Source organism: Lineus longissimus, chromosome 2 (genome assembly GCF_910592395.1).
Source record: "Lineus longissimus chromosome 2, tnLinLong1.2, whole genome shotgun sequence".
Lineage (NCBI taxonomy): Eukaryota > Metazoa > Nemertea > Pilidiophora > Heteronemertea > Lineidae > Lineus > Lineus longissimus.
The window spans coordinates 7,272,296-7,299,453 of NC_088309.1; the positions used below are offsets into that span (position 1 = coordinate 7,272,296).

At 39.6% G+C, this 27,158-nt stretch overlaps 3 protein-coding genes across 5 annotated transcripts; 1 reads left to right on the forward strand and 2 right to left on the reverse strand.

Annotated features, from left to right (window-relative positions):
* The first annotated feature begins 180 nt into the window (after positions 1 to 180).
* LOC135482463 (unconventional myosin-XIX-like) lies at positions 181 to 12,264 on the forward strand. Of its 2 annotated transcripts, none has more exons than XM_064762477.1 (18): positions 181 to 357; positions 727 to 860; positions 1,199 to 1,312; positions 1,621 to 1,747; positions 2,010 to 2,079; positions 2,290 to 2,392; positions 2,780 to 2,965; positions 3,262 to 3,349; positions 3,467 to 3,721; positions 4,054 to 4,286; positions 4,665 to 4,844; positions 4,981 to 5,109; positions 5,306 to 5,484; positions 5,664 to 5,887; positions 5,973 to 6,106; positions 6,655 to 6,784; positions 11,071 to 11,210; positions 11,610 to 12,264. In XM_064762477.1, the coding sequence occupies exons 1-18, from the start codon at positions 261 to 263 to the stop codon at positions 11,727 to 11,729; spliced, it is 2,643 nt and encodes an 880-aa protein (XP_064618547.1). In that variant the 5' UTR covers positions 181 to 260; the 3' UTR covers positions 11,730 to 12,264. The 2 variants fall into 2 exon arrangements, with proteins under 2 accessions (XP_064618547.1, XP_064618545.1); XM_064762475.1 differs by having other exon boundaries at positions 182 to 357; positions 10,705 to 11,210.
* A 1,363-nt stretch (positions 12,265 to 13,627) lies between these two features.
* LOC135483599 (DIS3-like exonuclease 1) lies at positions 13,628 to 22,342 on the reverse strand. The gene is made up of 20 exons (XM_064764575.1): positions 22,223 to 22,342; positions 21,755 to 21,895; positions 21,272 to 21,405; positions 20,705 to 20,856; positions 20,231 to 20,457; positions 19,720 to 19,849; positions 19,313 to 19,467; positions 18,998 to 19,223; positions 18,666 to 18,819; positions 18,230 to 18,378; positions 17,802 to 17,993; positions 17,285 to 17,387; positions 16,817 to 16,911; positions 16,514 to 16,670; positions 16,128 to 16,376; positions 15,577 to 15,726; positions 15,169 to 15,270; positions 14,701 to 15,015; positions 14,328 to 14,456; positions 13,628 to 14,030 (listed from the first exon to the last, which is right to left on the reverse strand). The coding sequence occupies exons 2-20, from the start codon at positions 21,885 to 21,887 to the stop codon at positions 13,869 to 13,871; spliced, it is 3,114 nt and encodes a 1,037-aa protein (XP_064620645.1). The 5' UTR covers positions 21,888 to 21,895; positions 22,223 to 22,342; the 3' UTR covers positions 13,628 to 13,868.
* Positions 22,343 to 22,924: 582 nt separating this feature from the next.
* LOC135482464 (archaemetzincin-2-like) lies at positions 22,925 to 27,086 on the reverse strand. Of its 2 annotated transcripts, none has more exons than XM_064762478.1 (3): positions 27,047 to 27,086; positions 25,950 to 26,469; positions 22,925 to 25,812 (listed from the first exon to the last, which is right to left on the reverse strand). In XM_064762478.1, the coding sequence occupies exons 2-3, from the start codon at positions 26,455 to 26,457 to the stop codon at positions 25,187 to 25,189; spliced, it is 1,134 nt and encodes a 377-aa protein (XP_064618548.1). In that variant the 5' UTR covers positions 26,458 to 26,469; positions 27,047 to 27,086; the 3' UTR covers positions 22,925 to 25,186. The 2 variants fall into 2 exon arrangements, with proteins under 2 accessions (XP_064618548.1, XP_064618549.1); XM_064762479.1 differs by having other exon boundaries at positions 27,024 to 27,080.
* Positions 27,087 to 27,158: the final 72 nt, after the last annotated feature.

The window sequence follows — 27,158 nt, forward strand, 5'->3', positions numbered from 1 at the left end:
TGGTCATCAGGTGTGTGATCTTTGGCAGGTCACTTGTCTTTCATTCTTTATCATCAATCAAGAGTGTATCCTGGGCAAGTCTATCTTCTCTTGCAGTCATATCATGAATGAGATCTGGGAATTATTTTGGCGTCTAGACATCAGTCATAACATAGGCATCCATCATTTGAAAAAAAAACATTGAAAAAATCAGCTCATTTATGTTTTTCAGAGTTCAGATCTCTTGTCGGTCTTGAGTTGAGAAAGATGATGGTAAAATCATGTTTGATGCAGACTCGACAAAAGAAGGCCAAAGCCCAGTGATGACTTCAGATGTGTGCAATCTTATCTCGCTGAGTCCAATCAATGAAGATGCAGGTATGCAAAACACTTAAGAGTAGAGTAGAATAGAAAACGCATGAATTTATTTCAGGGTAAATGTAAACTGACAGTGTTGAAGGTCTCTTTGACTTCTTGTCTAAAGGAGGCAAGAACACCAGTTGAATTATACAGTTGGTAACAGATCACGTTCATTGCTACATATGTACAGCCTTCCTTTAATTCCATTACAGCAGGAACTGCCGGCAAACAGTGCTGGAACCAATTGTAACTTATTGCTGCTGCAATTGTAACTGACCACGAAGCCTGTGAAGCACGGGAAACTGCTTAGGTTTCCTGCTGTAATGTAATCAGACCTTTTAAACAATTTAAAATATCATATTACAAGTAATTTTGTCTATATTACAGTTGTGCAGTGTCTGTGCAGTAGATATCGACAGGCCAAGTACTACACCTGGGCTGGGTCGACACTTGTTGCTATCAACCCATTTAAGGATGTTCCTGATCTTTATTCTCGACAAACATGTTCAGAAGTAATTGAGGTAATTAATAAAATAAATCGGTGTATGTTTGACAGTTAGTGGAGAATGTCAGTCAGTATCACGTAATATTATTTTGTCAAAATCAAGCTCGAGAATCTCTATTCCTCTGTTTAAATGAGAATTTTTGTGGACTTTGATCAAGATAAATGTATTGTACTGATGAGTTTTGAGTTTAAGAAATTGATACCAAACTTTAGGTAGGGCGGAGCTAAAATACAGGCCATTTTTCTAAAATACCTCTGAAGTCTGTGACTACATTGAAATGGACTGCTGAGATATATATTTAGAGTGATATCTATATTGCTTTACATACATTACATATCTGTTTGCAATTTTAGGGATCGTTTCCTCATGTGTATTGTACAGCAGATGAAGCACTTAAATGCTGCCAGGGTGACTACAGCAATGCCAACCAGAGTATCATAGTCAGTGGAGAAAGTGGTGCTGGCAAAGTGGGTACAGATTTATTTTTCCTTTTGAGGATTTTTCTGTCTGATAAAATGTAGTTACTTTTGTTTGCCCAGACATTCAAGAAAGGTAAGGCTAAGGGCTTTTATAACTTGACTTCAGATCATGACATTAATGATGTCACATTGGTGATCCAGATGTTGGATACATTATTAGGTGTTCAAACTGGATTGTCTTTCACAGCAATTATGTCAAACGTCCTGCAAACTCTGACACCTTGTAACATCCAACTCCTAATAGCTGTTTGATTCTGGTGAACTGCAATTATTATTGTCATTCTCTATCACCACAGACTGTCTCGGCAAAACATCTGCTGAGGTACCTCACAAGAGTATCCCGGAGCAAGGACAATGAAGTACCCAAGTGTAATAAAATTGAGCAGGGAATATTAGATTCCAACCCAATTTTGGAAGCTTTTGGTAAGTTAAACAAAAAGCTGTAATTGCTAAGGTATCAATTCCAAAAGGTATGTTCTGCTTTTAAAATTTATGTGCACAGCCTACTTGTTTTAGGAAGAGCCATTGCTGCATTGTACACTTGTTCAAGTGGCTGCTCTTATTGTCGTTGCTGTCACTTTCTGAGACCCCTGTTAAGATTGATTCTGCCCTGCCCGATCACTCCTAGCGTAAGGGTTCTAATTGCCTGGTTGATATTCAGGCTAATGCATTAATTTTTTTGCAGGTAATGCTATGACAGTGCGGAATGCCAACAGTTCAAGGTTTGGCAAATACATACAGTTACAATTGCAGGGGTAAGCTTTCTTCAACACTGACCCCCGACCCTCTTGCAATGGGACTCCACCTGGTATATCTATTAGTAGAAGTGCAGTATTTTGCTTTTACAAGATTCTTTAGGACACAATTTTCCTTTTTCACCCTTTTTTGCGAGTGCCATTTTATAATCTCGATAGGAGTGAGCCACTTGTGATTTACAGATGATTATACACTTTATTTCCTTGCAGGAATAGTGAAATCCTTGGTGCCAATATACAAACCTACTTATTGGAAAAGACTAGAATTGTTCACCAGTCATGTAGGGAAAGCAACTTTCATGTCTTTTACCAGGTAAGATAGTGTTGTTTTCAACCTTCTTCCGTCAAATGTCTTTTTAAAACTTTAATTAAAATTAAAGTTTCATGCTTGTACCTCATAATCGGTAGACTAACATTTAATCTGTCGTTGTGCCACCAATAGTTGAAATGGGACTGTAAGTGACTGTGCTGGAAACATTTTCTCTCCACTGGAGTTGCCCTTCTCCTCTTCATGCATGTAGGTACATGTAGGTGCATGTAGGTACCTAAGTCTCCCTCGATTAATATGGGTCTTGCATGTCATGCTGGGATGTGCTTCAAGGCTGGCCCCATTGTGTCCTTGTTAACAGTTCAGATCCTGTAGCAAAAATCAGGTGTTTTTTTCAGTGCTAGTTTTGGAAAGTTTTGTGCTGACTTTCAGATGCTGCAGGGTGCTACTGCTGAAGAAAGAGCTGGGCTGAACTTGGGGTCATCCACATCCAAAGATTTTGCTTACTTGAAGAATGGATGGAGGAATAACGATTTGGATCAAGAACTCTGGCTTGTACTAAATGATGCATTAAAAGACATCAGTCTAGACGGTGAAGCACGCCATAATATTTTTCAGGTACGATGAGGCACCAGCAATTAAGATATAGCAAACTTCATGGTTATCAGTTATCATTGAAGCTGACAGAAGTCATTGTGCTGGTTCTGTGAACTGATTGCTGCAAAATGTCTATGTTTTGTGGTGTTATTTGAAATTAGAGAGAGACAACAACTTCATTAGCTGATGTTATTGTTACAATGTTTGCATGGACTTTGAAAAGGTTCACCACTTCTTGCGCCATCTACAGGGATTTATCAAATATCTGGTTCCTCATTCCCTGAAGGGCTATTGATTTGGAATAAATACTCTTTCAGCTGCTGGCAGCTCTCCTCCATCTTGGAAACACAACGTTTGATGTTGACGAAGAAGATGACACCTGTGATATCAACAAGACTTGTTCAGGTAAGAATTAACCCTTTCTCAGTTTGCATTTACCTGCATCAGCCCTTATCAGTGTATTTCTATACCCATAGCTTGCTTTTAGAATCTCTAATTCATGTGCATAATATCACTTTTCAGAAGATAATGGCTGCCTCACGACTGCTTGCCAAATGCTTAGCCTTGACCAATCCAAGTTAGAAAAGTCCATCACCCACAGACAGATATCTGCATCCCATGCCAGAAGAAAGAGTATATTTTACAAGCCATGCACCCTTAAAGAATGTCAAAATCGACGAGACTGCCTTGCTAGGCTGCTTTACTCAAGGCTCTTTGAGTGGCTGGTTGATTACATAAATGGGACAATCCAGGCAAAGACGTTCTCTAAAACCATTGGTATGTATTTTGACTGTTCAAAAAGGGTTGTCTTCTTTGCTCGTGTCCGTTACCTGGGGCAATGTTGGGCCTGGAAATTGTACACTTCTTTTTACTACATTGATAACACAGAGTTTAACACTTCTAATTGGACAATGTACAGTATTTTCCCCAACTCTGCATTTTAGAAAATCCATTGCCTTGAATTGGGAGGTAGGGTCAAATAGGTGTTGGTCTGGAATGAGCTTCAAGCTTCAACCATAACAGCTGGAAGTCAGATGTTTGTTGTATTGTATTGTATTGAATGTCCTTGCTGTATTCATTGTTGTGTTAAAGATCGTCTGCTTCTTCAGGAATCCTTGACATCTACGGCTTTGAAAGCTTCAACCACAACAGCTTGGAACAGCTCTGTATCAATTATGCCAATGAGAAACTTCAGCAACACTTTGTTGGACATTTTCTGCGGGATTTGCAGGAAGAATATCAGAAAGAAGCCATTTCGTGGAATTATACAAACTTTGTTGATAATTCTGCCTGCCTTGATCTGTTAGAGTCAAACCCGAGTGTATTTGCTCTCTTGAATGAGGTAATCAGTTGTGCTTATAATGACAAAGGCATGGATATCCTTTTTATATTATGTCAGTCACATGTACCATAGTTGCTTTATGAAAGTTTGTCATCCTGAAAGTAATGATGGACTGTCAAGATAACCTTTTTGTCAACGAAATAACAGAATGAGACCTGTAAGTGTTTTGTTGCCGAAGGGGCTTCCTGTGTCCAGTATCCGTGCAAAAGTGGACCCAGTGTCACCAACTTGAAACACCAGACAGGCTAAACCATTCACAAGACAGTCCTAGTAGTGCATGGAGTGCATTGCATTAGTACTACAGGTACAGGAGACACCGTATTTGGCAGTGCTGGTTCCCTGGGATTTGATTTTACCTGTTTAATATTTAATTTCCAGGAGTGCTCCCTGAACCGGCAATCTGATGACTTTGCCCTGTGTGATCGGTTAGATTCTTCATTAAGGGAAAGCCGTCATTGGTCTCGGCCAAGAGACTTCATGAGAACACCTGGGTTCATTGTGAAGCACTACGCAGGATGTGTACAGTATGGTATAGAAGATCTAGTGGACAAAAATAAGGTAATGATGTTGATAACTTATGTGCTCTTGTGAAAGATACTTAGCTCAGAAGTTCATATCAATAAAACTTTTTATCGTAGCTGGCAGCTGTACTTTTTATCGTAGAAGTTTTATTATGTACGATTTCATCTTGTAGGACAACGTACCACTGGAATTCATCTCTCTCCTCCAAAGAAGTGAATCAACATTCATTCAGACTATGTTTGAGAACTTTGAGGTCGATACAGTTGGCAAAAAAAGGAAAACCGTCCTTTCTAAATTCAAGGTAGGTAGAAAAAGAAAAGATGCAATGATTATTGCATGAATGATTTTTATAGAAACCATTTGGCAATTGTGAACTTTTGAACCCTAAAGAATTTCCACGGTCTCCTATACATGTATCAAATCGGATACTGCCAACTATCTTGATGGTTTTTCGATACCTTTTTGGGACTATGACCCATTGACTTTGACCATTTTAGGGGTCCCTTGATAGCCTCATGTCCCTGTTGAAAGGGACCAATCCTCACTACATCCGCTGCATCAAGCCAAACACAGAGAGTCAACCGGGTGTGTTTGATAACATGTATGTGAGGAAACAGCTGGAGGCATGTGGTGTTATGGAGACAGTGCACATCTGTAAACAGGGATACCCAGCCAGGTGAGTGTTGACCGCGTTTATGTAATCACAGTTGCAGCAAATGATGAAAAGTGACACCACCATTTTTAGGGTGAATCAGCCTCGAAGACCCTAAATTTGGGGTTTGAATTTATTTCTTATTTTGACCAGCTGAGGAATGAGAGTCCCTTGCATATAAACTTTTCTTCTTGTTTCTATAGGTTTCCTTACCCCGAATTCCTCCAACGCTATGGTATCATATTGCGCCACAACTCGGGGTCAAGTAAGGAAAGCCCACAAACATTTCTGTCAGATCACAGTGATGACAACAAGGAGAATGAACAGCTGAGCAACCCCCTCGATGTTCTCTATCAGAAGCAGCTTTCCATGAGGACGACACCAAAGAAAAATGCGACTCCTAAGAAGAGGTTGAGAAGAAGAGCAGGTACAATTAGTCGTTGAAATAACTGATGCTTTCATTGTGACGTATGAAGAAAGCATTTTATTCACATCAATATTCTTCATTTCAGGCCTGTCCTATGACGACCACTCGAGAAAGTGCTGTGCCACGATCATGAAGGATGTATTTGGTTCAGAATTCATGAGAAAGAGTCGCTACACGGACCAGTTTGGTAGGACCAAGCTGTTTTTGAAACAAGGGCAGGTAGGATGTTCTCTCTTATAGATTTCTTACTGCATAAACTAAGGATCAAAGAGTAAAACAGGGCCCGAGGGGCAGATTCTCTCATGATAAACTTTCTGATCAACACAATGATGACTATTCATATAAAGCACAACACTTTGCTGTGTTATCAGTCAGCTCTTAAAAATCTTAAACCTACCACTTGTGGTACATGTGATGGTATGATTAGCAGTGGAGTATCATGTGTACAGTTTATATCCATTTATCAGGGCAGAAGTGCATTTTAAATTTCATCAAGTTGGGTTGAACTGAATTCCCTGCTTTCATACTGTGGGTGTAGGTATAAGAGCATTCACCTCGCCCCCATAAAACACAACAGGTGATTACATAACATTGCCTGTGATGACCCGCCAGGTCAACAGAATGCCGACTGCAAGCCAAACTGTGACATTGCTGACCTAATGTTGTGAGCTGCCTAGTCGTTCTGTTTCATTCTCGCTGCATGAATGTAACTGGGGCTTATGGTCAATGGTTAGTTCAATTAATGAGTAACCTCGTTTGTCCCGCAGCTTGAAGAACTGGAGAAAAGACGCAGCGATACTCTCGGAAAATATGCCTCGACCATCCAAGGTGCTTGGAAAAACCACAAGAAGCGCAAAGAACATAGGTTGCTGAATGCCGTACTGAGAATCCAAGCGTGTAAGTAAACGTTGGATTAATTTGTATGGTTGCAACGTTTTTGGTTGTTTTCTTTACCCCACAGTCAGCTCGAGAATCCAGGGGTGAGGTTCTATGGTGCTGTCAACTCTAAGAGGAGCCATCATGACTTTCTATGTGGCAACATCTGCATTGTAGTGAGATGTAGACTCCAAGAAAGTTGTTTTGACTAACTCCTGGATGATTTACAGTACTGTACTACACTTTGTTGTAGTTTCATACAGAAGTCACAGTGTACTAGAGGAAATTAACATTTAATGACCATTTAATACAAAAATCTTCAATTCTAATAAATTACAAAACATCAACGATATTGGACAAAACTTTCATAGTGCATAACAGAAGTAAGATGATAACAAGTGTAAGAATGAAGTCTCCATTCAAACATAATGCATATTTGCCAAACTGCTGTTGAACTGCAATATTCATTTGAGACGAAAACTTGAAATTCTTCTTCAAAATTGAAATAAACCCTTTTGATATATCTAGGGGTTGATAATAACAGTAAACACATACATAATACTATGTTGACTTGTTTTAGCCAGCTGAGAGGTGCCTGTACTAAAGGCCTATTTTACCTGTAATACCCTGGTAGGTTTATGTTTAACAGATGCATTTTAACTGGCTTAAACTTGTTGACACAGTATATCAAGAAACTTCTAAAACGTGTGCTCATTGTGACTTTAAAATCATAATTTAAAAATTAGTTGTGATTTTTTTTCATTCATACATACTGACACTTGAGTCTCTTAGTAATAATCCATGAACAACCCAACCCCGCTTAACTGCTTTTTGTTTTTGAGAACTAGTTGGTCCATCAATGTCACATACAGACTCAAGTATCAAAAGTATGAATAAAGAGAATACAAACTTAGACGGTGCAAACATTTGAAAAACATTGTGTGTTTTCATTTCAACTTTTAAAACAATAAAGTCAGATCGCAAATAAGAAATCACTAAACAAAAACTAACAATAACATGGAAATAAAACTAAACTTGATGTAGAAAGTAACCTAAAAACACCTTTAAAATAACCCTTTTTTTCATTAAAGTCAGAAACGTTTGCTGTGATGACTCCCCCTGGCTGTCCATACTGCAAAGTCTATCAAGAACAGTCATTTTTAAAGAACAAGCACCGGTATTGGTGCGCGATGGAATACATGTATATCATTAGAGAAGTGGTGATGCCATCTACAGGGTTGTGACGGCTCCTGATTGACTTCACAGTACTGAGGGTATTGGCATTGTAGAGGGCCAACGATTCCTTCGATCATCAAGTCCTAAACAGTTACAGGAAACTTAGCATTAGAGCTTTTCCCTCTTTGGCCGCTATTCTGAGCAATAAGACCAATGATTCTGTCGACGACCTTCTTGGTATTTGGTGTGTCACATGACCCCTCTTTCATCCAATCGCGGCAAATGCTACTTAATTCGTTCTTGAACATTTTCCGGTGATTGGTAATGCGAGTGTTTTTGCTACGATTTCTTTTGTTGGCAAACCAGGAGCGAACTTGAACGTATGCGATTTCACCTGCATCTGCCATCACTTGAATCTGTTCTCGGGATGGATAAGGATCGTCAAGGTGTTTTTCATACCATTTGAGCATGATGTCTACAGCATGTTGTGGTAAGGGTCGATTCTTGGGTTTTGATTGGTCCCTCGAGCTGGAAGAGGATCGGCGCCTTTTTCGTGAACACACACGCTCTGTTTCATTAGTTGACGTAACTTGATTGGCTGTCACTGATTGATTTAAACTCCCGAGCAAGCTGTCCGGTGATGAGAGCAATCGGATCTCAACATTCTCATAATCAGAGGGAATAGAAATGTCTGATGTATTGAAAGATGTGTTTCCTGCCATCGGAGGTGATCTGCTCTGGGTGTCACTGAGCTGGCTCAACTGAAGAACAGCACTGTGCCGAGAATTCACAATATTTTCCTTTGGGCTGACTCGAGTGTTAAACTGTGCTTGTCCATGGTATTGTGGTTGAATAAAGTTTCCTTGATAAGTCCCTGGTCCAGTCGCCTTTCCACCATACACAATATTAGATGTGCTCATTTTAGCTCCAGCTGTTGCAGAACTACAAACCATAGAATGGGAGTAACTCCCCACAGTTTGACTTTGGTATGCAGGATTTGAATTCCTTGCCATATTGTACATGACAGAGTCCACGATAGCCATATCCGCCTGCTTAGTGCCAAAGAGCGGAGAAAGGGACGATCGCCTAGAATCTTTATCACCATTATAAGGGGGAGTAACTCTTCCATTTGATGCTTCACAACATTTATCATTGTTTGGAGATTTTTGAATGGAGATGCTGCAGAGAAGGGGTGGGGAGAGTCTTCTTTCATTAGGACTCATTCGATTTGGTGGATACATCGGCTGCCAAATGTTTTGCGGATGATCGCCAGGGTAGTTTCGGTCATATTCCTTGCTAAAATATGGTTGTCCCTGACTATGAGGAGTGTTTTTTGGGGGATCTTGTTGAACTTTGTAACGATCAGACCAAGTTGGAACAGTCCTCGTGAGCATGCTCAGAGTTGTAGTGGGTGGAGTTGCCGTAAGGGCGGTGACAGCACACGACACACTCGCCGTTCCTGGCACTGAAGGAGGTGCATGATTAGAAATAGTTCTTGTGTGTCTCAGGTCTATTGGTGATGATCTTGTCTCCTTGGCTATGTCTTCCGCCTGCTTTGTGTTTGGAACACGACTATTTTGCATATTTACAAACGGAGGCGTATAATGTCCAAAGTTGTAAAAGTTTGTGTGATGACCGTTACTGCTTGGGGGTGAAATATTCCGACAGTACATGCCAGTTGAATTCCAGTATAGAGCCTCCTGGAATTCTGGTATTCCTGGTGGTGGTGGGAATCGACTTCTTTCCTGATGACATGGCGGATACTGTCCTTGCACACTGTAGCTTACGTCAGTCGTCATCCTGTTTCTGAGTGCGAAAGTACTACTAAAAGAGTGGTGGAAGAACTTATTACGTACAATTAGCTCTGCTTAATTCACTGCAAACTTGATCTCGTTGAGTACCACTGTCCATTTCACACCAAGCCGTCCATTTCACACCAAGCGGTGCATTCAAATGATGCCTTGGTTTGTGCACTGACTATTCAGCAGTCTTTTCCCGTCAATCTTGTTTTTTGCTCCTCCCTTGGAAATTCTGATCTGGAACTGAATGCCTTCCTGAGTTGGTTGACATTTAGCACATTATTATCATTATGTAAGGTAATCACATTTTGGGCAAAACTGATTCTGAATCAGTTCTATTCTCGGGTGGGTCAGTCTTAATGTGGTTAGTGTTTCACTTAGAAATCACAATGGATTACACGGGTGAGCCAACTATACCCAGTGCTAAATGAGAAACTGATCCCCTAGATTTGTTTATGTATCAATGTCAATGATGTAACATGATTAAAGGATTTATGTTGGGTTTAAATGGTTCTTTCATTGACAATGCTTATGATATCAATCAATGACTGAATGATACCAGGGATTTTGTATCATGATATAACAGGTTGCTGCTTTCTTTTGTGTTCGTCTCTTTCACTTTCAATGAAAATTGTTGTCAGTTTTTTCTAATGTTGCCCTTTTACGGAAATTACTGTGTCCACTCAGTTAATTGAGCTTGGGGTCCACTTACTATTCATATCAACAGGAACCAATTTACATAGGAGATTGTTTCCTTTATCAACTATAAGTGATGATAAGAATTAGGTAACTTTTTGACGATACATGTAGCTTAAGAATCACTTCTGAATATGATAATATTTTAGAAGGCCCAAGCTCACAATTACTTGAGTAGACACAGTATTATCATCAATTATTTGCTTTTGTTGCTTCTATTTTGTTCTTTTCTTTTCTTTTCGTTCAGTTCCTTTGTTTCTTTTCTTTTAGTTTTTCGAGGTTGGCAAGCGAGGAAAGATTTCAGAAAACAGCGACGCTCTGCAGTTATCATTCAAACGTTCTACAGACATTATGTCAAAATACAGGCCCGGATACCAGCAAATAATGGCGAGCAAAATGAGGAGCATGATATCACAGAGAGTGTTACTCATCAATGTGACTTTCAAGAATCAGAATTGGGAAGAAACCAGGGCCAAGATGATCCCAAGTTGATAAAAACTGCTGAAACTAACTGCCTTACTGGTATGAACAGTGCGTCTGCTCCAGCATCAAGTAAATCTGTGCCTCAGTCGAAATTTCATGAACTTGTGGGTGGGAAATGTTCCATGTTGACTGTTGATTCGTTGATGCCTGCAGGTAAACATGGATTGCCTCCTTCAAAGGCACCTTTGGCCCAGGTTTTGGATGAAATGCGGATAGGTGGTGGACAGACGTATCCTAGGATTCCATATCTGGAGGGGATGGCTGGTTTGATATCAAAGAGACGCATGCCACGGGTAAGTGAAATCTTTATCATCGTTCAGACTCCTCAGGTTTCCGAGATCTGACCATTAGAATCTATCAACAAGTTTCAGCAGTTTTGGGAGGCGCACCTGGCACCAGACGGATCAGAAAATGAAATAAGGAGCTGGCATGAAAGTGTCACAACCGTCTTTACATGCCCAGGATCAGTCACGTCCAGAACAGCTTGGAGCAATGGTATCATTTCCAAATTTTAAGAAAATCTTGAAGCAATGCTTTGGAAGCAATTGTACACAAAATGTGCATTTAAGAAGTGATGACATCAACCAAAGCGACAATGTTGATTAAATGAATTCACAATCTGAAGTTATGGTTATTCTGTCACTGATTGTCTCCTTTTGGAGTTCTTATTTGTGATATTTCACATGCTTCAGGTTCCCATCAAGTTCCACACAAGAGCCAACACGATCCTGAAGAATGCTCATCTCATATCACAGAGGGAGTTCTCCTGTAGTCTCACTGACTGCTTGTCCAATTACGATGAAGTCGATTGAAGGTGAAAGTGACATGGAAAAGCTGCTGTTTTTGCTAATATATGTGAAAATAATAGATGTAATGTGAAAAACTGGTAAAAAGAAATGTGTTCATTAAAAAATCAGATCCTGCATTTATTCTCATACACCCAAGAAGTTATTAGCTCGTGACATCTTTCTATTTTTAAATGACTGCTTAATTCATGCCATAAACTATAATGGACTTTATATTTTGTAAGCATTTACTAATACCATTTTTACTCTGTAATCAGGGACCAAGTGTATATTTGTATAAGAAGTTTTGTATGCCATTTTGTACAAGTAGTTTAATGACTCTGTCAGTATTTGTGCATCCATGTCTGTTTGTCGAGGGCCTTTTCCATTTACTCCATATCCAAATACCCATTAAAGGCTCATTTTGAATTGAGGTAAATATGTAGAGGCATATCAGATAAGACAATCTTTATTCATGTCAATCCTCACACTACATGTACATCGTAAAGAAGAAGAACTGTACATGAATTTTTAAATAAATGCAAACTTATTAAACTTGAAACTGTCTTGTTTTCAACGATGTTGCAACTTGAGGAAAATGGGCGGCTGTTGTCCCAAAACGAAAAGACCTACAAGGAAAGTAAATGTGTTTCTTGTATACGAAACTGTAGCACTCTGTTCAGCCTCCACTGGCTGTCTCATCTAGATCCTCCAGTCGAGTTGTTTTGTGCTGGACATTGAATGCTGGAGCCCAAAATATACCACATTCTCCATACTTCATACAGATCACAATGGGTTTAGATGAGCTGTCTTCACCATTTCTATACGGATCACCACGTCCCAATAAGTATTGTCTGCTTTACCGTCACATCATGAAGCAGGATTGCAGTTCTTCTAATGCCCGAGACACGACTCCTCCACATTCACAGATGACCACCCCCTGGTCATCTTCCACGTTCATCAAGACAAACTGGTCCCAAAGATTTGATGTCTCCTTCATATCAATAAGATCACCTTGTGCTAGGTAGCTGTCTTCACCTCAACTTGCAGACCACGATACCTTAGACTTGTGTTTTCTCCACAGACCACCATGTCCCCAAGACATGCGCCTTTTCCACATTCATCAAGACAAGTTGTCCAAAAGATTTTGATGTCTTCTTCATATGAATAAAAAAGTGCTTCTGAGAATCCTTTTTCTCGATATGACCACATTACAGAGCATGATACCAGAGACCTATGTGGTATCCTCTGTCATGCGCAATGTCTTGTCCCTAGACAAGCTGTCTTTTCTGTGTCCTCAAGACATGTTATCTTCCTTATGTCTCAAAAACATGCATACCTTTGTGATCACCACAGCCTTCCAATAAATGATCTAAGGGGCTGTCCATAAGAAACATAGTCACTGAGAGGGGTTAGTATGGGATGCATACAGGGGGAAGGCGATCTAACCCCAAAGCAAGGGATGGAGACCATTTTTGTGGCGAGGACCTTTCCAGGCATCTTGACCAATGTAATGACATTTCCCAGCTTCCAGACAACATGGAGGGTACAGAGGGAATACTGCTTGAAGTTCAGTATGCTTTCAGGGAGTGTTGTCTGTGTCACCATCTTGCCATATTCTCGAAATAACATCACACTTATGACCTTGTGGCATATGTGCCACTCACAAAATTCATCACTGGTCATTACGCACTACCTGTATTCACTGTAGAATGATGCATATGCGTACAAATGGTTACGGCCAGAGCACACAAGGTGTGTTCAGGATCCGTAAATCATTGCTCAGGTACTTATATGTATGCACTTTATGGATGGCCCCTTATGGACTTGGGCTTATTAATGACATTGTCACATCCAATGTCGCCAATAGAAAACATACTGGAATGGGATATGAACATAGCCAAGAAAATAAGAAAACAATGGTGTGCCATAAAAATTGTATTTGTCATTCTTCACAAATTGGTTTCAAATTATTTTGAAGCTTGTGATATTTTCTCTGAGATGCACATGGGTGTCGATACAAATGGATGGAAATGTTTCCTTGATTGGGTAAGCCACACATCACAAATACTAAATGCAATTCCGGACAGTGATGTAGCTTTAAATTCAAAGTCGCTATGTGGGTGCCAATGCTGCTTCAGTGAGACAGCATTGAATCCAAAGTCACTATGTGGGTGCCAATGCTGCTTCCTTTAAAGACTCCACTAATGTATAAAGGCTCTTTGTTTCGTCACTTTGTCCATAGAGCGTCTTGAGTTGGTTGAAGTTTTCACCAAGATCCAAGTCTTGCTCCTGTGAGTATTTCACATCAATGGATTGTGTCACTTCCTGTAAGAAATGAACATACGTAGTATAGGTGATGTGAAACTGATATACATGTAACTGAAAATGATTTTCAGAAGCATTTCTCTCAAAAAATACCATCACCATTGCATGGAATAGGGATAAGCTTATCACCATGATAGGGACTACATGCTCATTGGGCACCCCTATTATCCAAATCAACATTCCAACTCTATTGTATTCCACTAAAATGGAACCAAACGGACAACTGGCAATGAGTGTTCTGTCCACGACACTGGGTGTTGTTGATAAAACAAGTCCCAGAGGTCAAACTTTACAGACCTTAACAATATCTGTCTTGATCGCAGTGGATTCTTTTCCCTTGCTGCCTTTAGGTCCACATCTGTTCGACACTAACTCCAGGCTTACTGAACAAGCATGTGCGTGGGAGTCACGGAGAACAATCCTGACCTGAAACAATTGTAAACCTTTGAATTAAACAAGCGTAAGTCTTTCTATGGTCTCTGATGGTAGCCGCATATAAAGTTGTCAACATCATCAACATCATCATCTTCTTTACAGAGTAGCTTTTTTGGGAGATTTTGCTGAAAATGCACCCCATGAAATCACAACCTACACATGCAAACCATGTTGTCAACAAATAAACACTACAGTTTTTGCTTAAGCATACCTGAGGAAAGCGAAATCCACTTACCACCACATGATCAAATAGTCTGTAAGTCTGTGATCCAAAGCTGCAGTTGACTGCTATCCTGTCCTCTTCCCTGACCAGATTGCCACCAGTCCTTTCAATCGTTCCATCTCTGGTCAGATACACAACTTGACCCGATTTGTCTTTGAGGTAGACGGGACCCTTCATGCCATACCGTGGTATAAAGACGATCATTCCGTTTGCCTTGATTTGGTAAACAACACCTTCGACCTTGAGACACTCGTCGTCAGGGTCTCGATTCTTGAAGAAGAGCGCCTGGAAGAGTTCTTGTGATGATTTCTGGGCATGCTGGGAAGCCTAACGAGAAGAAAGGACAGAAGAAGGATAAAGCAGGTAGTGAAGCCCCATTTGAACACATATTAGTATTTCTTAACTTGTTACCACTTTCCATCAAACTACGAATGTAAGTAACGTTGTAGACAAAATATAACAGACTGAACCATGACTTACCCTATGTTTTGTGTTGATATGCTGGCTCAGACTGTCGAGTTCCATGTTGCTAGGCAACACTGATTCCTGTTCACCAACGGCAGACAACAACAGCCGGTGTACCTGTAAACAAATTTGAACAGAAATTGAGTGGAGATCAACAAGGAGATATTAAGAGGCTCTAAAACTCTATGACACATCCCTTTGTGATCATCTCTCTATTATGGACACTAGTTTTGGTCCCAAATTGGTTGATTCTATTCAATTTGATCTCTCTAATCAGGACACCTCCCTATTAAGGACAGCACTAGTCAGTCCCGAAGGTGTCCTTAATAAAGAGGTTCTACTGAACTAGAATCTACTGTTTAACATTTGTTAAATATGCGACAATTATAATTCCATGCGCCAGTACTGGTGCAACAAACTTACGATAATATCGGCATATCGCCTGATGGGGGAGGTGAAGTGGGTGTATCTGTCCAATGCAAGGCCATAATGGAAGAAGTGATCCCTTTGGAGAGAACCAGTGGAGAAATACAGAGCATTGGACATGGCCTGGGTGGCTAGTGATCTGAGCAACTGAAAAAAAGAAAGATGCACAATGAGTTCAGGCCTATACATTGGGCGACGTTCACAAAAACATTCAGCCCACTCAACTTTTATCAACTGAGGAACCAACCTATGTAGGGTTTTAATGATATTAAAGAATTGTATTTGCATACCGGTTATAACTTTTCTTTAGAGCACATGCAAAATGTCTCCAATATGTGAGATCCAAATATGTTCACTGTTGCCCATCTTTTTTATCTTGATCTTAAACGTCCTCAGTTTCCATTATGGAATGCCATTTCAATCTCACTCTGATCCTCAACCTATGGTGAGAGGAGCTATTAAAGCCAGCAGGAATACACGCCCATGCTGAGGCAGAATGTTCTGGTCCAGTCTTTGAGATGTAATCCCTTCATCACTCCAGTACTTGCCTTATTAATGACAGGGTCGCCCGGTACGTCGGATCTATCAAGGGATTCAGCCAAAGCTTTGTTTGAACTTGTATCAATTGTAAACCCTTTTGATTTTGCACAGTTGACTAGGGCTGTGAACTGTTCTTGTCTCGGTGGGGGATGATGTCGAAGGAGGGCCTGGGTGGGGTAGGCCTCAGATATTTTCCTGGCCACCCAGTGATTGGCATAAATCATGCATTCTGCTATTGTTTCATGGATTTCTAATGGCTGAAATTAAAAAACACAAAAATTTAAAGTCAAACTCTTGGAAAGAAAGCAAAATTTTATTTGGTAAAGAATTAAACACTCAAAAAATTTGTAATTGTATCCCCTATTAGGCGTGCAAATTAAAGAGGTTTGAGTACCTTTTTTGGCACGAGGTCTTCAATGTTCTTGGAGTCGTCTAACTGAACTTGAACTTCTACTCCTTCCAGCTCAATTCCACCTCCGGACACTCGACGGGCTTTGAAATTTCGGGCAATTTTCATCAACATATTAACAGCTTGGCGTAGTTCATATAACCTGGAATAGTCAGATAAGTTTGAGAAAATGTCAAAATTAATTTTGTATTTCTTTGAAATGTTACACAGAGATTCTGAGCCACTGGCCCACAGCCACTCCTAGATTTCCAATTAGTTTGATTCAAGTCAGTTTAGAAACAACTGTACCTTTGACACACTTCTACTTCACCACATGACTGCAACTCCAGGATATTTTCTACCAGTTCTTTATCAATGGCCCCATCATGCATTGCTTGAGCTATCTGGAATTATGAAACGTTTCGAATAAATCCTTAGTTTGGAAAAGATCTTCATCACCAGTGTTTTTAGCTATCCAACACAATCTTCCCTAACACTGACAGGGTCCGAGCTACACGTAGTTCATCCATCCAGAGAGTCAAATATTCTGAAATATGGACATTCACTGTGTCAAATCTCCGTTACTATTATTGCAATTTTAAGTAAGACAAAATTTGCAATATTGGATTCAGGGTTAGCAAACTCTTGATGTCATCAATAGGTAATTCATCCTGGGTGGCTCTGGCTCTACACAGTACTTTTGTCATTTTCTGTCAAGCCAGTTTCCCCCTTCTATCGCTTCTTTGGTCAGAAGCTTTTATACTATCATGGACTTACCTCATAGAACAACTTGTACTTCGATCGTATAACAGTCCTCCCATACCAGACATCAACAACTTCATAGTTTTCATCAAGGTCCCATATCACACTGACAGCATATCTGAAAGAAGACCAAGAATGTTCTTCATACATGGTGACCTTTAACAAACTAAGAAGGACAGCCAGATCAACCAACAACATGAAAGCCACAAGATTTGGAAGCGTACTTATTACAAGAAGTTATTGCTCAGCTGTGTTAAAAATGAGATGTACATTACATGTATGCATTGATAGTAGAAGAGATCTACTTCAGTTCCTTTGCTTTCTTCCCTGTCCGTGCTGGCCAAACATGTGGTGGGATTATCATAATCCCAGTCTCCACAGCAATTCACTGGGGAGTCATTCAGCAGCCACAAGGTTACAAGACCATTGAGGGACTGAGCAGCAATTGGGCCTAGGTCAAATCTGACCATGCTGGGTTTCAAATAAGTTCTGTGGCAAAAATATGTAGAACAAAGTGAGGAAAAAAGGTCACCTGTCGACTCCAGACACAAGGGAGCAGAGATCAGCACTGAGGATGGGTGGGAGCATGTCGTATCGTCGGTCAGCTAGATAGACTGTAGTAGAGCGAGACTGTGCCTCGAGATCCGTGAGAGAATTTGGTTTAACGAAGTATGTGACGTCTGCTATGTGAACACCAAGTTCTGTGTGACCATTAGGTAGTTTTCTAGAAGAATGAAGAATGGACCAGTAGATCACTCAAAACACACCAGAATAATTAATGATATATCATTTTGGATGGTGGAAACTGTCTCGGGGCTAAACAACTTATTGGTACACTCGAAAAAATTTTGCAGAACGTTTGAGCAAATTTGAGGAATGCATGGTTCTCTACAGCTTTAGTTGGGGACACTCTATAAACAGAGAAAACAAGGAAACCAACTCTTGCTTTTGATGTGTTACCTTACAGATAATGTATCATCTACATCCTCACATCCCTTTGGATCTATGCTAAACACGAGATGTGACTGTCTGAGGTCCCTTCGCCGCCCTATCTCCTCTTGTTCCATAATCCATGGTTTCTCTTCTGTGTTCACTGGAAGCTCTTTCAACTGCAGAATAGATAAAATTGATAAATCTCAGCAAGATGCATATTATGTAATTTTCATCACAATTACCCACATTATAAGTTCTTATTTTCATTTCCCCTCTCCCTTATAGTTTTCCGCTTGAAAGGTTTGTGGCCTTTTTCCCAAAATCTTGACAATACAGGGCCAGGCAAAGCTACATCGCAAGCCACAACAAAACTTATTGACAACTAGAGTTATGGGAGAACTGCTGAAGTACAATTGATTTATAGCATGAATTCAGAAGTCTCAGGGTTTACATGTATACCAACCTGGCCTTCAGAAAACGGACGAACTGCAATCTCTTTTTCAATAAGAAGGCAACTGATCTCTGTTTCCAGGTCACCGATAGGTCCAAGACTTTTGACAAAGTGGCCATTTGGATACTGCGAATCCACTTCCCATGAATCGATTCTCACCAGAATCCTGTAGAGATAGATTAGTCTGATTACACTTCAAATACTCCATTTGATTCAGTAATAACTTTAACTGTACAAAGAAGACATTTTCACTAATCAAAGAAATTAACGGCAGCAAAATAACTGAAGCCGGTATTCTGAGTTCACAGTAAATCACTAAGATTTATGTAGAGGTAAAATATCACCTGTGATCTTTTAAGGATTCTGCTTGGCGTGTGCTGATTCGAATCTTTGGTATTCTATAATCCCAAGGTAAAACAAGCACCTTCCCACCTCGCCTCGTTGACTTCTCCGATTCCTTTTCTTCGACAAATGATGCCACATAATCCCGCCAGTTCCTCTGAAGGACTCCCACAACACGGCCACTTGGCATGGTATTGCTTTTTAGTGCATCCACATCATCTTGGCTTTCTGAAAGAAGAGGTGTCCCGATTCTAGTGTGTCATTTATCAAACATACTACATCAGGATCCGGCAAGAAAAATTCTCTTTCACAGTTACCTTCAACTATGTCCTTTAGCGCATTGGACCTTCCTTTCCATTCAGCTTTTGGAAGCAACTCAACTACAACCACATCACCATGGACACTGCGATTCCTGCATGCTTGGCCCGAGATAAGAATATCAGAGGAGTATCCACCCAATTTCGCATCAGACCTACGTAAAACGATGATAGTCATGATAATAATGATAATGATATAGTAATTTAAGAAAGCTGTTTTTTATGACTGATCCATCAACGGACCCAGCAGGCTAGTGTTTGGCAATTACATGTACCATCTAGTGTTCAAAATGGCTCTTGAAAACTTCTATTCAAGGAACATTACAACACAGTGTTTCAACAGTCCAATCACATAAGAGCACTTTATTATTTTGTGACTACATGCATTACACTATCATATTACTTACCCAAGACTTTGCATGAATGCTTCCTGTTGTGCATTGTACTTGTCTACTCTCAGAATGCCTTTAAAAAGATGGCCGCTTTTGATGCCAGACTCCAACACATCCGCCGGCTGGTAACCTGAATAATCTTTCACTGAAATTGAACGAGAAAATAAACATGAAGAAAAGACAGTGATGTAAAATTGCAGAATAATGCAGGAAGAGACACCCGAGCTGACATTTGTTCTATCAGCCACAACCATATTTTTAATGTTCATTGAAAAAAATATATTTGTTCGGAAAATCGACCCAAGTTAATGCAAAATTGTCACATATGTATGTACAGACTCTAGAAGAGAAACTATTTACACACCCAATTCTCAACTCCTCTCTGCATCTAATACCTACATGTAATTTTCAAGTTTTCAATTGCATGAAATAAGACTGGGTCCCTCAAAGAAATTTCCAAAAATATATTCATCCCATCTTTCGTTATCAGGGGTCAATCAACAAAATACACAGAATAAGGACTTACATTTCTGTCTTGATTCCTGTATAGATGCAGCTAACGATTCATAGAGGTCATGAGAAGCCTTTAAGTCTGGCCAGAACATTGTCATGTAGCCTTCAAGACCCAGTACGAATACCCCGGCAGTTTTGCTTAAGTACTCTGTCACAACTTCTGGATCTTCTGACACCATCACAATGGGAATCTGTGCCGCCAAATGGTTATAGAACCACTGCGCTGCTTCATATGTACTTCTGAAATGATAAGACACAAGTCATCCTATGTTTCAGCAAGCAGTACTTCTCACCTAATTGAATTCCATAATGAAAAAGTTTGGGGTGAAAATTCATTACCAGAAGTAACACTATGGTGATTGTCGTCTTGATCTTGCGGTATGGCTTGAAAGCATATTCATAAACAAGTTGTCTATGAAAGGTTGCGGCTATTAATTATAACATAGTCAGAAACCACCCTTGATATCAAGACTGCTCATGCACTCACCTCGAAACCCACTTTTTGTAGTTTTCACCAGGCAGACGAGGACAGTAGCAGTACCTCTGAAACTCATTGTGGAATGTTATGCACTGTTTTCTGCAGTCCTTGATCAGGTTTGAAAGTCTATTCTGTAACCTCCTTCCACCCTCAAAACTCACCTACAGATGCAAAGAGTGGAGTCATAGTGAGCTAAAATGAGAATCTCCCAGAATGAAACTGCTTTGCCATTGCATCCACCAATAATAGAATAGCAACCAATATATTTTTTCTCACTGCAAGATTGAGATCTGGACAGTTGATTGACAGGTCATGTTCCAAGTTTTGACCATGCACCAATTTTCAATTGTATCTTAGAAATTTGGCAGTATGACCCGCAATCAGTTCTGCTTTCTTTTTCATCTGTGTTGCACTGTTGGCTCACCATTTATTGTGTGCTACTAGGGCTGGGCACTTGATATGTTTCATTGGCAAAGTGACTCAGGTATTGGCTATGGCCTGGACAATAAGCTCAAGGCGCATGTATTGTAGAAAAGGCTATACACTCAGAACCTACAGACTGTCAGAAATACTTACATAGCTTGCCACCGTCTGCATGAAAATGATTCCACTGATTTCAGGAAACTCCAACATTTCTAAGAAATCCTTGGCAACTGTCCCATCAGGGATCAGATAGTGAGTGACATTGCAGGGAAGTCTGACACATGTTCCTGGAATTGAGATTATGCAAGATTTCAATATCTGATCTGACCGAAGACGGAGTTACTAACACTAGCCCAATAAACTTCTGACGTCAATGTATCGTCGGCCAACTACTTACTTAAGTGCAACATGATGCTTAAACCCATCAAAAGTGCAAGGGACCTTTGCCATTGTCTTCTGTCAGTGGCAGCTTCTGACCATGTCTTCACCAAGACAAGCTGCTGTATCATCTCACTTCACAGTAGCAAGTCATCTTACACGTGTCCTCTATTCAAGAACTTTGGAAAATCACAAACAGCAGTGTAGTGTACAATTGGAAATCCAGAAAAAATAAACTTGTATTTATAAGGGCTTTACCAGAACTTTTACATCCAGCAAGGCACAACGGGCTTTGGCATGGAACGTCTTCTCTGAGATAATGCTCTCGAACAATCTTGACTGAATGTCCACTCTGGTTCTTAATGCGCAGCAACTTCTCTGTCTTTATCATAGCTTCAGCTTTAAAAGAGACAACATTATTAGCAATGAATGAATGATAGCAGCTAAGCAGGGCTTAGCCTTTATATGTTGAGAGGCAGCATGGTCTCGTTGTTGCTGTTAAGGCCTATGCCGTCCGTGTTCAACTGTTCAAGGTGACTGTCACTGTCACTAAATAGCAAAGAAGATTTTACTAAATGACAGGTGTGGCATTATGTCCAACAATAGAAAAAAGGAGTACATCATATTGTACACAAATATCTGCCCGTTTCTTTTATCGGATACAATTATCACTTATTTTGAAAAGGTGTGATCATAAATTTTACTTTTATGTCAGTTTTTACATACCTCAAATGTTGCTTTTTCAGTCGAAATGATTTTCATAGAAATCAAATGGTCAGATTATGATGTAAAGTTGACTTTATAACTAGATCTGAAAACATAAACATTTTATCGTTGTTATTGTCGTTAAACAAGTTTGAACCGATTCGGTTGAGACCGCCCTGTTTGTCTTCGGCCGGCGATGTCTTTAAAACATCTTGTGGGTACAACCAACTCAACTGCCACTTTTCTCCAATCACAGGTTGTTGTCAAGACGTCTCCTGACCATTTTCTGCAGAGAATTACTGCTAATGTATTGATATTGAAAACTTGTGGTGGGCTCAGAGAATATGCAGCGAGGGGAAGTTGGAATAATGATGATAACTGAAGAAAGCCATTGTTGTTATCAACAGTATACCGTCCACATATCTGGACCACAACTCCATCCAACTGTCCCTACAGAAGCAGACTTGATGACTTAACGCCTAGACACATTCTGTCAATTGTCCCCTAACGAACATCTTGTAGAAGACATGACATTTGGCTGCAGCCAAAGTCAGTGAAGACGAAGCTGGGAAAAGTCCAAGACTCGCAGCAAACAACCGATTTGTCTTGGACGCTTTTGGAGGCACTAGGCAAGGATATGATGGTTAAGGAAAATATGAATGCAGAAGAAGAAAATAGATAATGTAAATCAGGAAGTAAACAAGACTTGTAATTTCTGTTGAGCTCATACTTTTATTAGTGAAGCATTAATCACAACCAAATCAGCAACAGCAGTATTGGTATGACATGACAAGTGAAATTCATCAGAAACATGCAACCACTCACAGGGATAGCAACATGAGCAAAATAAACAAAATTCCAAAAATTGCATTAAAATAAAATATGTTTTAAGGCCAGGCCTATTTTTTGTCCTTTCTAATCCACATTAACGTTTTATCCCGGAACTGTCTAAAAGCTTTTAAAGGGATACACCATTTGTACTTAGTGATAGCTCAAGAAAATAGAAAAGCTGTTACACACAATGCTGTAGTGTACTATTATGCATACAAATTTGCTCAAACTTGGTATCTATAGTATTGCACATCTGTCTACACAACGGCATTGTTGAAATTAAACACTGCTTTTCATTCCCCCCCCCCAAATATCGCTTTCACTGACAGCAAGAGCCAGGTTGGAGATTGTCCATAAACATCACTGTGTTTCAGAATCCTGATAATGTTTGTATTGAGTTTGACCCCTTCCCCCCGAATCCTAACATAAATTATTAACAACTACGCAACTATACACAGCCAGGAACTCTAACAAATCAATGTTTTTATCTAAAAAGACAATCCTGAAAAGCCTCTTACCTGCCCTCCCCCTCTTCCTAACATTGTTAGGATTATCAAATGTTATGGATTATCTCTAAGCACAACTCTTTATGTATTAGACTAGGTGCCATTGCTGCCAACTTGTAAGTCACAGACCTTATGTTATTTTTCAATGATAATTTCCTCAAAATGACCAAAGTGGCTCTTACCAGCCTGAGGAACAATCTTGCACACCCCAGCCCTACAACAGACTATTTAAAGAGGTACTCCACTTGCGTTCATTGTATTCACTGTTGGCTCAGAAAAAAAGCAATACACAATGCCGCAGTGCAGTTATGCATGCAAAATTTGCTGAAGTATTTTTATATCCGGCTACACAGTGGCATTGCCAAATTTATAATCAGAGTTAAATTTTCAATTTTTTTAACAAACGGAGCGGCCCTTTAAAATGTCCTTCTGCACAAATATTTGTGCTTCATTTTAAATAAATTATTACACACAAATACATGCACACTGTCAAGTATGCATATCATTATCACATCAGCTTTCATGATTATTTAGCAATCAATGAAAAAATATCTTGTTATCTAAATGAAATACAAACCTCTGATATGTTTATATATAATTCTTTACAAGACAATAATAATAAATTAGTTATCATTAAGTTATACATATACGCTATAAATAAAAAGCTCCATACCCAGTCTAAGGTCTGATTAAAGGTTAGATAGAGATTAAAAGTCTTGGCGAATAATAAAATAAATGGTACCTCCACCTTTATTTCAGTTAAACATAAGGGACCAACAGATATTCTCCCTTCAAAGAAACAAAATGTAACCTTTTCTCTGTGACCATTGATTGCCAAAAATTGCATACATTAAAAATTCAATGATGGGATTAATAGTGACAATGGTGATCCATTAATTATTTGTCCCCAGCTAAAGCTTTACGCACGCCCAGACAATATGAATAATCTAGTCCCTCTATCTTGTTTTCTAAACCTAGTTTGTTCAAGAACATCATTTCAATTCGCCTGCAGGAAAAATGTTATTTTGCAAGATAGACTTCATTAAACTTATACTATGATAAAAAAGAGAGCACTCCAAATGTATAGAAATATAATAATGTATGACAGATTTCAATAGATAATATCAAGTATTCATCGAATACTTGATAATATATTATGATGGCACAAATATGTATTTCAGTATTGTGCAAAAAAACAAAATAAAATATGATGAAACAATACAAATGTGGTAAACTATTCTATTTAACATAAGGCCACACAAATATCTTTCAGCATGGTAATAGCAATGTATATCTGTCTACACAATTATTGAAAATTGGATTCAGACTATTTTTACACAATTAGAAATTTTCAAATTCGAGTTCAACTGTCAAATTTTTGAACAAACGGAGAATGCCTGAGGGTTGACCATAGGTACCACCATTTTGGCTAGAACTTGAAATCATAAGGCAATTAGAAGTTTTTCAAAATGTAGTAAATACTCATTTCAAGGGCGGAAGTCTGTTCTGTTTTCAGAAAACAGCCTCCCGGATTTAAAATGAGCATTCAATTCTTTTGGAAAGAGTTTTAATTGCTTACGGATTTTGAGATCTAGCCAAAATAGCGGTACCTATGGTCAATCCTTAAAAGTTCCAACTGTAAACAGTATCACACATGCTCTTCATTGAGATATTCTAATCTCCTCTTAACCCAATCCCCCTCCTCCTTCAAATCATATTTCTCAAAGAATTCTAATAGCTTCCCGTACCTTTCAATTATGTCAAACCCGCACAAGAAATGTAACTTGTGCAAGTCGACTGGACAAAGATGCATAGACTGACTGAAATCCTCCTTAAGGTGCCCAGAACCATTCATACAACATGAAAAAAATATGCAATGATCTAGGCCTAATATATGACTAACTTCATGAACCAAAAGCTTACAGCTTCTCTGAATTATCATCTTCATTCTCTCCTCTTCATCCACCAAAATATTTTTGTTTGTATCCCACCAATGTTCAATCGAAAAGGCCATGGAAGGATCGTAGCGGTAGAAACTAAACACAGCGACACGATGATTTCCCGCAGCCATTCCAGCAACGAACAAATCGTTCGAGGCTTGATACAAATCTTCCATCGTGAGTGCGATCAAACAAAGTGCATCATTTGGAATGTTCCTCTTCAGGTTGACAAGGATGGAGTTGACTTGGAGCTGGCGTTTACCACTTTTATCATTGTGTCGAGAATCTAAGTGGAACTTTTGTGGTCTTGTTATCTTCCTTGATCGCAATGAACCTGAAAAACAACCAATATTAAATAACACCATAAAAACTGAAGCTGTATTTGGCCATTTTCAGGTTGGTATCATAATGTCCTATTGACACCCAGCTCTCAACTGAATATTTAAGATATACATGGCAATCTTAACTTACTTCCTGGCCTCCTTGCTTCCACCCAGTGAACAGATGATGAGCCCTCGTCACTCTCAAGTGGTACACCAGGCAAAACATCAACTGGCAAACAGAAGAATGCCTGAGCATACTCAACAAGGATGTTGAAGTTAGGGGAAGAACCACAAGAAAATTCTCCTAGAGGAAGTAGATAGATTTTTCCATCAGGATATTTTTCAGGAAGACTGTTTCCACGTGATACGAAAGTTTGTTTGGCTGCCTTGCGTTTCAGAGAAGAAATCCATGGATTTTCCTCAAGGAAATCTGTGAAGGTCTGTCCTTCCTCATTATACTGTGCTAACCAGTCATCGGCAGAGGTTGGGGCAGGAACGGGGGAGAAAAAGGAGTCATTAGGCTCAAGTTCTTTCGGCAATGATTTGGCACTAATGGCTTTCCTCTGCTCTGATTCTGATGGAGGTTTGAATCCAGTCGCATAGGGTATGAATTTCGACTTCTGCTTCCGCTGAGACGACGCTTTTGTCTTCGGCATATTGATGAAGACCTGAAATTTTGAATTTAAGTCTCAGTAGTAAAGTTCTCATTCCATTGCCTTTGGCATTGAGTCACTCTTACAAGTAGACAGTAAGCCACCGTGACCTTTTGTTCCAGGTGAAACGCATGACGACTGGTCAGCCCCAACAAACTTGGTCGAAATTGTCTGTACCTTCAACTTCAACCTTGTAAAAACATTGGATTTAATTATTCCCCACCGCAGAAAGAAAGAAAATGACTCCAGAGGTGGCACCTATCCGAAACCATGTTTTGTTGCCACGGTGGTGACCTGGACGAGTTCTCCTCTGACGGACTTAGCCCCTCAATCATGTATTAAGGTCGCCATGGTCACAATTGAAGATACATTAGACCATTCACGTACGTACACCAAACCGAAACAATCACGCCGAAGGGCTTGTTTACTTTCACTTTTAGTCACTCCGTTTCCACACAAAATGTATAGTAACATGGCCCACACTTAGGCAAACTTGAATGTTAATAAGGTACCCCAACACTATTGCAATCTAACTGCGAAATTCATTACAAAATCGTATACACCTTTACCGGATTTTGCAGAAAAAACTCACTGCAATTCTGTGAAAACTGAGAACTTCCTATCTGGCCATGTTTACACTGGTATTTGATCTCAATCTGTCTTTCGGGATGTGCCAATTGTACATGTTGCTTATGGAACTAGTC

Excerpts from the sequence above, each read along its gene's own strand:
- LOC135482464 (XM_064762478.1), bottom strand. The coding sequence starts at position 26,457 with ATGCCGAAGACAAAAGCGTCGTCTCAGCGGAAGCAGAAGTCGAAATTC. Across the intron at positions 25,813-25,949 it reads GGAAGCAAGGAGGCCAGGAA|GTTCATTGCGATCAAGGAAG; the intron begins GTAAGTTAAGAT and ends GTTGTTTTTCAG.
- LOC135482463 (XM_064762475.1), top strand. The coding sequence starts at position 261 with ATGTTTGATGCAGACTCGACAAAAGAAGGCCAAAGCCCAGTGATGACT. Across the intron at positions 2,080-2,289 it reads ATACAGTTACAATTGCAGGG|GAATAGTGAAATCCTTGGTG; the intron begins GTAAGCTTTCTT and ends ATTTCCTTGCAG. Across the intron at positions 6,785-10,704 it reads CGTACTGAGAATCCAAGCGT|TTTTTCGAGGTTGGCAAGCG; the intron begins GTAAGTAAACGT and ends CTTTTCTTTTAG.
- LOC135483599 (XM_064764575.1), bottom strand. The coding sequence starts at position 21,887 with ATGATAAAGACAGAGAAGTTGCTGCGCATTAAGAACCAGAGTGGACAT. Across the intron at positions 15,727-16,127 it reads GCGACCCTGTCATTAATAAG|TTGCTCAGATCACTAGCCAC; the intron begins GCAAGTACTGGA and ends TCTTTTTTTCAG. Across the intron at positions 15,271-15,576 it reads GGCGATATGCCGATATTATC|GTACACCGGCTGTTGTTGTC; the intron begins GTAAGTTTGTTG and ends ATTTGTTTACAG.